We start from the raw sequence: 15,952 nt of genomic DNA on the forward strand, positions 1-15,952 counted from the left end.
CACTCAGTTCATCTCCTGGGCAGGAGGGATGGGTCTTGTCACCCTGCACCTCTCCCCCAGCATACAACATCTGTTGCTCTGTCCTTTCTCTGCCTTTTACTAAACTTCCTGGCTGACTTAAGTGCTCTCAGTGTTCCCAGGACACCTGGGCAAGCTGCTCTCTTGGCACTTACTACATTATGTCCATTTGTTGTCCCCAAAAGATCAGGAGCCCATCACAGCGAGGGAGTTTGTCTCATTCACCTCGGTGTGCCTAGCTCCTGGCACAGAGCAGATAGCAAGTAAATGATGAATGAATGAATGATTAGTGAATATCTGTACAAGATTTTTTAACAGCTTTATTGAGATATAATTCACATATCCTAAAATTCTACCATTCGAAGTGTACACAGTTCAGTAGTTTTCAGTATATTCTCAGAATTGTGCAATCATGACCACAATCTAATTTCAGACCCCCTGAAATTACCCCTAGAAAAAACCCTGTACCCATCAGCAATTATTCCTCACTCCTGCCACCACCTCTAGGCCCTACTTTCTGTCTCTATGGATTTGCCTACTTTGGACATTTCACATACATAGAATCATACAGTATGCAGCTTCTGTGACTGGCTTCTTTCATTTAACATAATGTGCTCCAGGTCCGTCCATGTTGTAGTTATGTATTGGTACTTCATCTTTCAAATGCTGAATAATTACCCATTGTATGGGTATACCACATCATGTGTATTCATCAGTTGGTGGATATTTGGGTTGTTTCACTATGGGGCTAATATGGATAATGCTGTCTATGAACATTCACGTACAACTTTTTGTGGGGACATATACTTTCATTTCAATTGGGTAAATACCTAGGAGTGGAATTGCTGGATTATACAGTAACTTTAAATGTTTAACGTTTTGTGGAACTGCCAAGTTACTTTCCAAAGCTGCACCATTTTACATTTTCATCAGCAATGTATGAGGGTTCCAGTTTCCCTTCCTCCTTGCCAATACTTGTTTTACCTGTCTCTCTGATTCTAGCCATCCTAGCGGTGTGAAGTGGTAGCTCATTGTGGTTTTGATTTGCATTTCCCTAATGAGATATTGAACATTTTTGCTCAATATATGGAATATTTTTCATGTGTTTATTGGCCACTTATATTTGTGCACTATTCAATCAAATTATAAATATCAGAACTTCACAGAGAAAAACTTCGTAGATGAGGCCCAAAGAATAATGCTAAGTGACTTGTCCAAGGTTATGTAAGCTACAGCAATACAAGGTCTCAAATACACTCCTGACTCCTAACCAGTGCTCTGTTGTTGCCCCGCTGGCCCTTCTGTCAGGTTGCCTCTGGATCCCTACCCCACTGGATGAGCGAAGTGTCTGGATTCCTTATGAGTCAGGATAAGCATGTGCTCGAGCTAGTGCTGCTTGATTTTATGCCTATTGGCCATCTGTTTATCTTCTTTGGGGAAATGTCTATTTAGGTCTTCTGACCACTTTCTGACTGGGTTGTTTGTTTTTTTGATACTGGCTATATGAGCTGTTTGTATATTTTGGAAATTAAGTCCTTGTTGGGAGCATCATTTGCAAATATTTTCTCCCAGTCTGTAGGTTGTCTTTTCGTTTTGTGGATGGTTTCCTTTGCTATGCAAACGCTTTTAATTTTAATTAGGTCCCATTTGTCCCACTCCGAATAGACTTTCTACAAACCCTCATCGCCAATCCCAAAAATGTCTGTTGTCTTTGTACCTCCCTGGAGTCCCAGTATGCTGGAGAAATTCTGATGATTCTGCCCCAAATATTTTCCACTCTTCTCTCTTTTGAGGGACCTCTGGTGCATCAAATTATGTTGATCATATGCCTCAGTTTATGATACACTGACATCATTTGCCCATGGGAGGCAGCCTTTTTAATTTTCCTCTCTCATCCACCATATTCAATCTCATTTCCTTCCTCCCATAAGCATCCACTCTAGTGTATGCTGTTTCCCTCTAATCTATTTCCATAAGTATATTTAGATTTTGTGTGCCCTAGAAAAATATTTAGTGTAATTTTGCATGTGGGTTTCCAAACTTATGTTAATGGTATTAACTCTAATTTTCCCTCAGTGGTATGTGAGCCTTGTCCATGATACCGTACATAAACACGCTTCGTTGCTTCTGACCCTGCAGAGGATTCCCTTGTGGGCAGAGTCCACCTCCCTTAGCCATTCATTCCCCTAGTGATAGATTCCCAGTGGCCTCCAGTTAGTCCATCTTTTTGACACTCAGTTTTCTCATCAGACAAAAACACTAGTGGTGATAATACCTCCTTTTACATAATGATGGTGCTGATTGATACTTCAAAGTTTTGCCGACTACCATGTTCCAGTTCTTTGCCATCCCATATGGTGCTGTGAGGAGCAATCCCCTTGTCCATGCCCCTACACCCACATCTTTCCTATCCCAGCCCTCAAGGTCCACAATTGCTCAATAAATGGGGACTATTATTAGTACTGCTGTGGCAGACAAGGCCATTAGCACAAGATTTGGGTCTAGAAGACATGTTTCCGGGCTGTGTCACCTTGAGCCTCCATCTCCTCTTAGGAAGTAAAGATAATCACACCTTCAGAGAACTGCTGTGGATGAAATGATAGGGTAGAAGCGAGTGCTTTGCAAAGTAGGAAGCACTGCTGGGTTAGCTAGTCTGCTGTAGTAGGGGTGGAGAAGGCAGGAGAGTCTAGGGAAGGAGGAGAAGCAGAGGAAGGAAGAAGAGGAACAGGCTCTCGGAGGCGGCAGGGAGGCCCTTAAGAGGCCTTGGTGTGCATCACAGCAGCAGCGTTTACTCTCTGGGAAGTGCCCTGGTGAGGAGTCACGAGTCCCACATGGGCCCAACTCTGTGTGTGGTCAGGGGAAAGACCTCCTGATTGGCGGTTATCAACCCTGGCTGCACATTAGTATCCCCTGGGGAGAATCCCACGGGGAGCTCTACCAAGTACCTACCTGGGGTCCCACATCTCACCAACTGCGTCTGACTCTCCGGGGTAGGCCTGGGAACTACAATTTTGAGAACCTTGGCTCTCCAACTCCGTGATTCTTAGACAATTTTTTTGTCAGTTCTTCCCACTGACCACAAGATGGTGCCCTCTTTCTGGGAAATCTTTGATGTTCGACGACAATCCATTTTCTCTATTAATCCTGAAAGAATGGGTTTGAAATTAACAATCTTCACAGCATCTCATTAAGCCAGAATTCTGTGCCGTTGGTGTCTAGCCATGTAATGTGCGTCTTTTCCCTTCTGCTAGAAACCGTATTGAGTTGGGATAGGTCATCTCTTGTTTTGCATTCTTCAAGGGGCTATGATGCAAAGCAGAGGAGGCATTTATTGTTGCTTTCTGATCATAATCATCACTATCAATAACAACTAATATGTATTTAATTTTTTGCCATTTGCAAAGTGCTCTTTACCAACTATCCTCAGAATAACTTTATGAAATGGAAATTGCTGTTCTCATTTCTAGATGAGAAAACAAAGGCTCAAAGCACTAGCTCAAGGTCACGAAGCAAAAGTTGGCAGAACCAGATCCAGGGCCCTTCCCTCTGTACTCGGATAAGAGCAGGTGCATCAGAGAGATCAGCTCTCAACTGATGGGGCCCCGACAAGTACAGCCCTGAGAAAGGAAACTTCTCAGGATGACCTCTGGAAGACTTCCTGAGTGAGCTTGGAAGATGGACAGATGTCCTTCTGGAATTTCACACCATCACAGATGACACACAGGTCAGTAGGTGACACATTTGACTGGGTTGAGTCGAGACGAGATGAGGTGACGTATGTGAAGTTTTTAGTGCAAAGCTGTATAAGGCAGCAGACACTCAACAAGAGGATAGATTGTATTATTTTAAATTTTCTGTACCAGGAAAATGAACTGCTGTGCCAGTGGGTAAAATGAATCTGCCTTAAAGAATAAGTTATAAATTCATCTCCAAAGAAAATCCTTTTCTACTAGCAAGTGATGTCTTATGAGGCTAGTGGATCTGAGGAAGGTCATTTACAAGATCACAGACTTACTACCAGACGGAGTCCCACAATTGATCAGGAACCCAAATGTCAGGACCCAGGAGCCCAATCCCTCTGGGTGTTTTTACCCCAGATGAAGGGGCTGCAAGTGTAGGTTCAAGTTACTTGGAGTAGCAAGAATGTTTTCAGGACAGAAGCAGTTACATGGAAGTTTATTAAATTAGTAGTTTGATCATTTTACTGACTCCAGTGTACATCTTAGCAGTTGTTGGACCCGTTTTCTGTACTTCAGCTTCCCTGTCTGAAAATGGTATAACAGTATGTATCTCATTGAATTATTATAAGGATCAAAATAGTTTATTTATAAAGCACTTAGAACCATGCCCAGCACATAGTAAGCATGATGTGTTTCTTAAATAATGTTAAATAAATAAATGGATATGAGTATACCCATTTACATATTTTACAAATAAAATTTTAATATTTTTCAAAGTTCCAAGTAATTTAAAAATTATGTTATTTGCACACTTGTAGGTACAAGGAATATATATATTCAGGGAGATTAAAATATTGCCTATGACTAAAATTTGAAATCCCACTGAAAATGCATAAATTTGATTAGAACAGTACTATAGTCTTTGGTGCCTTGTAAACATCAGAAATAGGTTGAAAATTCTTTAAGTCTATTATATCATTATTACTGATGTTGACAAATAAGCCTATCAACTGTCTAAAGAAATACAAGAATAATGCAGTGATCAGATTTTTTTTTTCTTTTTTTTAAAGAGAAGTGTTCCTTTTTCTCCACTTGATTTCTTCTAAATTCGGAGATCAGTGGTCATTTTGGAGGGTACTCTTGGCATTTTCCCAACTATAAAGACCCTCAGTGTGACCCTCGGTCACCTACTAGGTGAGAGGGAGTGTTCCACAGCAATAGTCAGCTCAAACCTCCATCTTCAAAGTATGAATTTAAAGCATTTTTTAAAAAAGAGAGAGAGAGCATATTTGCTCTGAGAGATTTCATGCAATCCCAGGGAGAAAGACTGGAATGCTGAGAGGGTAACTGGGACAGGACTTGGAAGAAAAAACACATGAATTGAAATGTTGCTTTCCAATCTAGGGGTCATTTTCATGTTTCACTTTAGCATCAATTTCCTTTTTAGTAGAACTACCATACTGTTTCCTGGTAGGAGTTTTTCTTTAAGTCTTTGGTTTCTTTTTCTTGCAGCCTGTTTTATGAAACAGACTCTGTGGAGAGGAGATGGGGATAAAAATGTACCCTCTCCAGCTACCTCCTGATAAGCCCTCCTCTGCCTTCCTGGTACCTAGGCCCGAACTACAGGGCCTAGGTAAACTGACAAAAACTGTATTTTAAAAGGAGTTTAAGTTCTTTAGTACCAAAATTATAGGGCGTTTACACTGAGAACTCCATAGGCTTCTGTGCATTGAGCTAAGGCTCTAACTAACATCACATTATTGTTTCTATGGAAAAATGAAATTCTCGTTTCAAATATCTGACCTCAAATAAACTTTTGCAACAGAACTTGAGTGGGGGACTATTTCACATACACCGACAGACTCAGGAACCGTTCCTGTTTCTATCGATCAGGCTGTCCACCAGTCTGTCTAGCCATTCACACTGTCTTTTTATTAAGGAATAGCATAACTGGCAAAGAAATGTGAAAACAAAAAGCTAAGATTGAAAGACTCAAGTTAAACATTTTATACTTTTTGAGTTCAAAGCAATGGTTCTATTGTAAGTTCATCTTCACTGAGTTAAACAAAAAAGAATCACTATTAAAAATGATCTCGTTTTTATAGAGGTGGTGTGGTATAAAACATAGTACATGAGTTTTGTAGCTGTAAACTATGAATCTCAGGTCAAGCTACTTTTCTAAGCCTCAGTTTTCTTGTCTATAAACAGGGATGATTATATTATCTCTCTAGGATTATTTTTTATGTGAGATTTAGAAATGTCTAGCAATAAATCTGGCACACAGTGGTTATTTCCTATCCTTTCTCCCTTATATCCTGTTTAACCTCTTTTTGAACTCACTGTTTCACTTCCATAAAAATATTTTCAAATCACATTTAATTTTCAGAAGGCTTGATTTAAATGTTTCTCTATTCTTGGGCACCTTATCTATCCATCTGATTGACTTAGGTTAATGTCCACAATAGACTAATATGGATAGATTATTAACTTATAAATTATTAATACATAGGTTCAAAGAGCTTACTTATGTTAATTATAATCATTTATTTAAACTGACTCACCTGTGCCTACTCCCCCAAAATAGTTGATTTTCACAAGACTTTGTGGATTTCACATTTTTTTCTTTTCTCTTGAATAGGGATTTAGACTCTTGTAACAGCCTCAACCAAGTCCTTCTGTGACAACAGTTAGCAAACTCAGGTTGTACTTGAATAGTCAAGGAATGACCTCAATGGAGGACAAGTTGGATTTTATTTAAGTAGGTTCGTCAAGCGTTCTTTCCCATTTACTGTTAGGCCCGTTGCGCAGCAGAAGCAGAGGCAAGGGTGGCAGTGACATCCTGTGACCAGAGCAAAAGCATGTGAGCAGTGGGAAGGAGCCGTGGTCCACAGGGTCCTATGGCCTCAGGTGAGGAGAGCCCATTCTGCTGCTTAGCGTGTCCAGGACTCTGCCCCTCCCAACACTCTCTCACTGGTCCCCATTCCTGGTGTCTGTCCTCCTCCTGGCTGTCAGAGTTGGGGGATCTACCTGTCAGTTGGAATTTGACACCCTTGCTCCTTTTTCTATGGTATCATAATCCTCGATTTTTTTCAGGCAACTCTGTGTCCACTGGAGATCAGGTCCTGCCTGCCAAGCTTGAACTCAGGGTAGAAAACATACTCTCTGTTGTAAGGAAGTCTGGAGGCCTGGGAGATTTAGAGTAATTTATAGCCCCCAACAATCACATGGATAAGTCCATATTCTAAAATGTTATTGACTTCAGTTTAAAATAAGATCAGAGAAGGGGGGGGTCCTTCAAGATGGCAGAGGAGTAAGACATGGAGATCACCTTGCTCCCCACAAATACATCAAAAATACATCTACATGTGGAACAACTCCTACAGAACACCTACTGAACGCTGGCAGAAGACCTCAGACTTCCCAAAAGGCAGGAAACTCCCCTCATACCTGGGTAGGGCAAAAGAAAAAAGAAAAAACAGAGACAAAAGTACAGGGACGGGACCTGTCCCTCTGGGAGGGAGCTGTGAAGGAGGAAAAGTTTCCACACACTAGGAAGCCCCTCCGCGGGTGGAGACGGGGGGTGGGCGGGGAGGGGAGCTTCAGAGCCACTGAGGAGAGCGCAGCAACAGGGGTGCAGAGGGCAAAGTGGAGAGATCCCCGCACAGAGGATCAGTGCTGACCAGTACTCACCAGCCTGAGAGGCTTGTCTGCTCACCCAACAGGGCGGGTGGGGGCTGGGAGCTGAGGCTTGGGCTTCGGAGGTCAGATCCCAGGGAGAGGACTGGGGTTGGCTGCATGAACACAGCCTGAAGGGGCTAGTGCGCCACAGCTAGCCAGGAGGGAGTCCGGGAAAAAGTCTGGACCTGCCTAAGAGGCAAGAGACCATTGTTTCGGGGTGTGCGAGGAGAGGGGATTCCTTCCCTGTGTGCCCACAGAAGGCAGAGCACCGACTAAGCGAGCTACAGAGACGGGCGCGAGCCACAGCTATCAGCTCAGACACGAGAGACAGGCATGAAACGCCAATGCTCCTGCTGCAGCCACCAAGAATCCTGTGTGCAAGCACAGGTCACTCTCCAAACCCCCCATCCCCCCAGAGCCTGTGCAGCCCATCACTGCCAGGGTCCCATGATCCAGGGGCAACCTCCCCGGAAGAACACACAGCACACCTCAGGCTGTTGCAACATCATGCTGGCCTCTGCTGCTGCAGGCTTGCCCCACATTCCAATTATACTCCACCCTCCCCTGGCCTGAGTGAGCCAGAGACCCTTAATCAGCCGCTGCTTTAACTCCCTCTTGTCTGGGCAGGGAACAGATGCCTGAGGGCGACCTACATGCAGAGGCGGGGCCAAATCCAAAGCTGAACCCCAGGAGCTGTGCGAACAAAGAAGAGAAACGGAAATCTCTCCCAGCAGCATCAGGAGCAGCGGATTAAATGTCCACAATCAACTTGATGTACCCTGCATCTGCGGAATACCTGAATAGACAACGAATCATCCCAAACTGAGGAGGTGGACTTTGGGAGCAACTGTAGACTTTGGGTTTGCTGTCTGTGACTGACTTGTTTCTGATTTTTATGTTTATCTTAGTATAGTTTTTAGTGCTTGTTATCATTGGTGGATTTGTTTCTCGGTTTGGTTGTGCTCTTCTTTTTTTTATTATTATTACTATTTTATATTTTTTACTTTAATAATTTTTTTTATAACTTTTAAAATTTATTATCATTTTCTTCTTTCTTTTCTTCTCCCTTTTCTTCTGAGCTGTGTGGCTGACAGGGTCTTGGTGCTCTGGCCTGGTGTCAGGCCTGAGCATCTGAGGTGGGAGAGCTGAGCTCAGGACATTGGACCATCAGAGACCTCCCAGCCCCACGTGATATCAATTGGTGAGAGCTCTCCCAAGGATCTCTGTCTCAACGCTAAGACCCAGCTCCACCCAACGACCAGCAAGCTCCAGTGCTGAACATCCCATACCAAACAACTAGCAAGACAGGAACACAACCCCACCCATTAGCAGAGAGGCTGCCTAAAATCATACTAAGTTCACAGACACTCCAAAACATGCCACTGGACACGGCCCTGCCCACCAGAAAGACAAGATCCAGCCCCACCCACCAGAACACAGGCACCAGTCCCCTCCACCAGGAAGCCTACACAACCCACTGAACCAACCTTACCCACTGGGGGCAGACACCAAAAACAACAGGAACCACAAACCTGCAGCCTGCGAAAAGGAGACCCCAAACGCAGTAAGTTAAGCAAGATGAGAAGACAGAGAAATACACAGCAGATGAAGAAGCAAGGTAAAAACCCACCAGACCAAACAAATGAAGAGGACATAGGCAGTCTACCTGAAAAAGAATTCAGAGTAATGATAGTAAAGATGATCCAAAATCTTGGAAATAGAATGGAGAAAATACAAGAAACGTTTAACAAAGACCTAGAAGAACTAAAGAGCAAACAAACAATAATGAACAACACAATAAATGAAATTAAAAATTCTCTAGAAGGAATCAATAGCAGAATAACTGAGGCAGAAGAACAGATAAGTGACCTGGAAGATAAAATAGTAGAAAAAACTACCACAGAGCAGAATAAAGAAAAAAGAATGAAAAGAATTGAGGACAGTCTCAGAGACCTCTGGGACAACATTAAACACACCAACATTCGAATAATAGGGGTCCCAGAAGAGGAAGAGAAACAGAAAGGGACTGAGAAAATATTTGAAGAGATTATAGTTGAAAACTTCCCTAATATGGGAAAGGAAATAGTCAAGTCCAGGGAGTGCAGAGAGTCCCAGGCAGGATAAATCCAAGGAGAAACACGCCAAGACACATATTAATCAAACTATCAAAAATTAAATACAAAGAAAACATATTAAAAGCAGCAAGGGAAAAGCAACAAATAACATACAAGGGAATCCCCATGAGGTTAACAGCTGATTTCTCAGCAGAAACTCTGCAAGCTAGAAGGGTGTGTCAGGACATATTTAAAGTGATGAAAGGGAAAAACCTACAACCAAGATTACTCTACCCAGCAAGGATCTCATTCAGATTTGATGGAGAAATTAAAACCTTTACAGGCAAGCAAAAGCTAAGAGAATTCAGCACCACCAAACCAGCTTCACAACAAATGCTAAAGGAACTTCTCTAGGCAGGAAACACAAGACAAGGAAAGGATCTACAAAAACAAACCCAAAACAATTAAGAAAATGGTAATAGGAACATACATATCAATAATTACCTTAAATATAAATGGATTATATGCTCCAACCAAAAGACACAGACTGGCTGAATGGATACAAAAACAAGATCCGTATATATGCTGTCTACAAGAGACCCATTTCAGACCTAGGGACACATACAGACTGAAAGTGAGGGGATAGAAAAAGATATTTCATGCAAATGGAAATCAAAAGAAAGCTGGAGTAGCAATTCTCATATCAGACAATATAGACTTTAAAATAAAGAATGTTACAAGAGACAAAGAAGCACACTACATAATGATCAAGGGATCAATCCAAGAAGAAGATATAACAATTGTATATTTATGCATGCAACATAAAAGCACCTCAATACATAAGGCAAAGGCTAATAGCCATAAAAGGGGAAATCGACAGTAACACAATAATAGTAGGGGACTTTAACACCCCACTTTCACCAATGGACAGATCATCCAAAATGAAAATAAATAAGGAAACACAAGCTTTAAATGACACATTAAACAAGATGGACTTAATTGATATTTACAGAACATTCCATCCAAAAACAACAGAATACACTTTCTTCTCAAGTGTTCATGGAACATTCTCCAGGATAGATCATATCTTGGGTCACAAATCAAGCCTCAGTAAATTTAAGAAAATTGAAATCATACCAAGTATCTTTTCCGAACACAGTGTTATGAGATTAGATACCAATTATACGAAAAAAAAAGTGTAAAAAATACAAACACATGGAGGCTAAACAATATGCCACTAAATAACCAAGAGATCGCTGAGGAAATCAAAAAATACCTAGAAACAAATGACAATGAAAACACGACGACCCAACACCTATGGGATGCAGCAAAACCAGTTCTAAGAGGGAAGTTTATAGCAATACAAGCCTACCTCAAGAAACAGGAAACATCTCGAATAAACAACCTAACCTTGCACCTAAAGCAATTAGAGAAAGAAGAACAAAAAAACCCCAAAGCCAGCAGAAGGAAAGAAATTATAAAGATCAGGTCAGATATAAATGAAAAAGAAATGAAGGAAACAATAGCAAAAATCAATGAAACTAAAAGCTGGTTCTTTGAGAAGATAAACAAAATTGATAAACCATTAGCCAGACTCATCAAGAGAAAAAGGGAGAAGACTCAAATCAATAGAATTAGAAATGAAAAAGGAGAAGTAACCACTGACACTGCAGAAATACAAAAGATCATGAGAGATTACTACAAGCAACTCTATGCCAATAAAATGGACAATCTGGAAGAAATGGACAGATTCTTAGAAATGCACAAACTGCCGAGACTGAACCAGGAAGAAATAGAAAATATGAACAGACCAATCACAAGCACTGAAATTGAAACTGTGATTAAAAACCTTCCAACAAACAAAAGCCCAGGACCAGATGGCTTCACAGGTGAATTCTATCAAACATTTAGAGAAGAGCTAACACCTATCCTTCTCAAACTCTTCTAAAATATTGCAGAGGGAGGAACACTCCCAAACTCATTCTACGAGGCCACCATCACCCTGATACCAAAACCAGACAAAGATGTCACAAAGAAAGAAAACTACAGGCCAATATCACTGATGAACATAGATGCAAAAATCCTCAACAAAATACTAGCAAACAGAATCCAACAGCACATTAAAAGGATCATACACCATGATCAAGTGGGGTTTATCCCAGGAATGCAAGGATTCTTCAATATACGCAAATCAATCAATGTGATACACCATATTAACAAATTGAAGGAGAAAATCCATATGATCATCTCAATAGATGCAGAGAAAGCTTTCGACAAAATTCAACACCCATTTATGATAAAAGCCCTGCAGAAAGTAGGCATAGAGGGAACTTTCCTCATCATAATAAAGGCCATATATGACAAACCCACAGCCAACATTGTCCTCAATGGTGAAAAACTGAAACCATTTCCACTAAGATCAGGGACAAGACAAGGTTGCCCACTCTCACCACTATTATTCAACATAGTTTTGGAAGTGTTAGCCACAGCAATCAGAGAAGACAAAGAAATAAAAGGAATCCAAATCGGAAAAGAAGAAGTAAAGCTGTCACTGTTTGCAGATGACATGATACTATACATAGAGAATCCTAAAGATGCTACCAGAAAACTCCTAGAGCTAATCAATGAATTTGGTAACGTAGCAGGATACAAAATTAATGCACAGAAATCTCTTGCATTTCTATACACTAATGATGAAAAATCTGAAAGTGAAATTAAGAAAACACTCCCGTTTACCATTGCAACAAAAAGAATAAAATATCTAGGAATAAACCTACTTAAGGAGACAAAAGTCCTGTATGCAGAAAATTATAAGACACTGATGAAAGAAATTAAAGATGATACAAATAGATGGAGAGATATACCATGTTCCTGGCTTGGAAGAATCAACATTGTGAAAATGACTCTACTACCCAAAGCAATCTACAGATTCAATGCAATCCCTATCAAACTACCACTGGCATTTTTCATAGAACTAGAAAAAAAAATTTCACAATTTGTATGGAAACACAAAAGACCCCGAATAGCCAAAGCAATCTTGAGAACGAAAAATGGAGCTGGGGGAATCAGGCTCCCTGACTTCAGACTATATTACAAAGCTACAGTAATCAAGACAGTTTGGTACTGGCACAAAAACAGAAATATAGATCAATGGAACAGGATAGAAAGCCCAGAGATAAACCCACACACATATGGTCACCTTATCTTTGATAAAGGAGGCAAGCATATACAGTGGAGAAAAGACAGCCTCTTCAATAAGTGGTGCTGGGAAAATTGGACAGATACATGTAAAAGTATGAAATTAGAACACTCCCTGACACCATGCACAAAAATAAACTCAAAATGGATTAAAGACCTAAGTGTAAGGCCAGACACTATCAAACTCTTAGAGGAAAACATAGGCAGAACACTCTATGACATACATCACAGCAAGATTCTTTTTGACCCAGCTCCCAGAGAAATGGAAATAAGAACACAAATAAACAAATGGGACCTAATGAAACTGAAAAGCTTTTGCACAGCAAAGGAAACCATAAACAAGACCAAAAGACAACCCTCAGAATGGGAGAAAATATTTTCAAATGAAGCAACTGACAAAGGATTAATCTCCAAGATTTACAAGCAGGTCATGCAGCTCAATAACAAAAAAACGAACAACCCAATCCAAAAATGGGCAGAAGACCTAAATAGACATTTCTCCAAAGAAGATATACAGATTGCCAACAGACACATGAAAGAATGCTCAACATCATTAATCATTAGAGAAATGCAAATCAAAACTACAATGAGATATCATCTCACACCGATCAGAATGGCCATCATCAAAAAATCTAGAAACAATAAATGCTGGAGAGGGTGTGGAGGAAAGGGAACACTCTTGCACTGTTGGTGGGAATGTAAATTGATACAGCCACTATGGAGAACAGTATGGAGGTTCCTTAAAAAACTACAAATAGAACTACCATATGACCCAGCAATCCCACTACTGGGCATATACCCTGAGAAAACCATAGGTCAAAAAGAGTCATGTACCAAAATGTCCATTGCAGCTCTATTTACAATAGCCAGGACATGGAAGCAACCTAAATGTCCATCGACAGATGAATGGATAAAGAAGATGTGGCACATATATACAATGGAATATTACTCAGCCGTAAAAAGAAATGAAATGGAGGTATTTGTAATGAGGTGGATGGAGTTAGAGTCTGTCATACAGAGTGAAGTAAGTCAGAAAGAGAAAAACAAATACAGTATGCTAACACATATATATGGAATCTAAGGAAAAACAAAAAAAAGGCCGTGAAGAACCTAGTGGCAAGACGGGAATAAAGACACAGACCTACTAGAGAATGGACTTGAGGATATGGGGAGGGGGTGGGGTGAGATGTGACAGGGTGAGAGAGTGTCATGGACATATATACACTACCAAATGTAAAACAGATAGCTAGTGGGAAGCAGCCGCATAGCACAGGGAGATCAGCTCGGTGCTTTGTGACCACCTAGAGGGGTGGGATGGGGAGGGTGGGAGGGAGGGAGATGCAAGAGGGAAGAGATATGGGAACATATTGTATGTGTATAACTGATTCACTTTGTTATAAAGCAGAAGCTAACACACCATTGTAAGGCCATTATACTTCAATAAAGATGTTTAAAAAAAAAAAAAAAACTACAATGAGGTATCACCTCACACTGGTCAGAATGGCCACCATCAAAAAATCTACAAACAATAAATGCTGGAGAAGGTGTGGAGAAAAAGGAACCCTCTTGCACTGTTGGTGGGAATGTAAATTGATACAGCCACTATGGAGAACAGTATGGAGGTTCCTTAAAAAACTAAAAATAGAACTACCCATACGACCCTGCAATCCCACTACTGGGCATATACCCTGAGAAAACCATAATTCAAAAAGAGTCATGTACCGAAATGATCACTGAAGCTCTATTTACAATAGCTAGAACATGGAAGCAACCTAAGTGTCCATCGACAGATGAATGGATAAAGGTGTGCCATATATATACAACGGAATATTACTCAGCCATAAAAAGGAATGAAATAGAGTTATTTGAAGTGAGGTGGATGGACCTAGAGGCTTTCATACAGAGCGACGTAAGTCAGAAAGAGAAAAACAAATACTGTATGCTAACACATAAAATATGGAATCTAAAAAAAAAAAGGTTCTGATGAACCTAGGGGCCGGACAGCAATAAAGATGCAGATGTAGAGAATGGACTTGAGAACACGGGGCGGGGGAAGGGTAAGCTGGGACCAAGTGAGAGAGTGGCATGGACATATATACACTACCAAATGTAAAATAGATAGCTAGTAGGAAGCAGCCGCATAGCACAGGGAGATCAGCTCGGTGCTTTGTGTCCCCCTAGAGGGGTGGGATGCAGAGGGTGGGAAGGAGATGCAAGAGGGAGGAGATATGGGGATATATGTACACGTATAGCTGGTTCACTTTGTTATACAGCAGAAACTAACACAACATTGTAAAGCAATTATACTCCAATAAAGATGTTTAAAAAAAAAAAGCCAGGGTCATATAAGGTACCATGGGGGAAAAAGAAAAGAAATAAGATCATAAAGCTTTCCTTGTTTTGAATTGAAATGTAGAGTTTTTTCTTCCCCTCTCATAAAGATGTGTTTCTATTGTGTGGCTACCATGTAGCCAAAGCTCAGAGATGTCCAGACACCCTGCATTTACCGTGTGTGTGTGTGTTCAAGGTTCATTCAGGTGGCTTAATATGAAACCAAAATGCCTAGTCCTACATTCAACTTCAGGAGTGCTGATTTTAATTTTGTGGTGCAGAAATAAGGCCAAATAAATAGGCAAAAAGTAGACCTAAAAATGGCTTTAACTTACTAATCCACTACATCTTTGACAGCAATTTTAGATAAAAATGGTCCAGAGGACAAAGTGCTTAATTAATGATGAGAAAATGATTCCTTCAAGTCCCATAATAAAGAGTTCTCCCTGTGGTAATGATTTGCCCAGAGTTTTATTCATGCAAAAGTGACGGCTACTTCTTGCTTCTGTCCCCTTCATTCCAGTATTGTTCAGTCTGCATTTCTGTGAGTCGGGAAATTGTGCGCTGAAATGCAAAGATTTCCTCTTCTCCAGTAAACATGGCGAGTCCTTCTGCTGAGTCCTGGTTACCAAAAAACAAAACAAAACAACAACCTAGCACCAATTAAAACCCCCACAACTAAAAATTTAAAGAACTAAGTACAGGCTTTAAAAAATACTTCTTGGGTTTATATTACAAAATATTCTATAAATTTTTTTCATATACAATTTCTTAAATTAGACTAGAGAATCAGCTAATTTAAACCAATAATCAATAAACAGAACAAATTACCAGGGAGAAAACATTCGATGAATAATTAAAGCTGAAACAACACCCCAAAATCCAAATAAGAAAATTTTTGCTCAGATGAAAGTTCTCTACAAAATCTAACGGAAGGACATTCCAGACAGAAAAGGAATTTTTTCTCAAAAAGTGCACAGCAGAAATAAGTAA

General features: G+C 40.6%; 1 protein-coding gene across 9 annotated transcripts in view; it reads right to left on the reverse strand.

Annotated features, from left to right (window-relative positions):
* AFG1L (AFG1 like ATPase) overlaps positions 1-15,952 on the reverse strand; it is a 260,517-nt gene that overhangs the window by 22,814 nt on the left and 221,751 nt on the right. For 8 of the 9 annotated variants that reach the window (XM_082404818.1, XM_082404817.1, XM_082404816.1 and 5 more), the window contains one exon: positions 2,968-15,580. In XM_082404818.1, the coding sequence (XP_082260944.1) occupies positions 15,452-15,580 (129 nt within the window). In that variant the 3' untranslated portion in view covers positions 2,968-15,451. The remainder of the gene's footprint in view (positions 1-2,967; positions 15,581-15,952) is intronic. The other variant, XM_082404814.1, reaches the window with a different exon arrangement.

Source organism: Balaenoptera borealis, assembly GCF_965194805.1.
Source record: "Balaenoptera borealis genome assembly, chromosome: 9".
Lineage (NCBI taxonomy): Eukaryota > Metazoa > Chordata > Mammalia > Artiodactyla > Balaenopteridae > Balaenoptera > Balaenoptera borealis.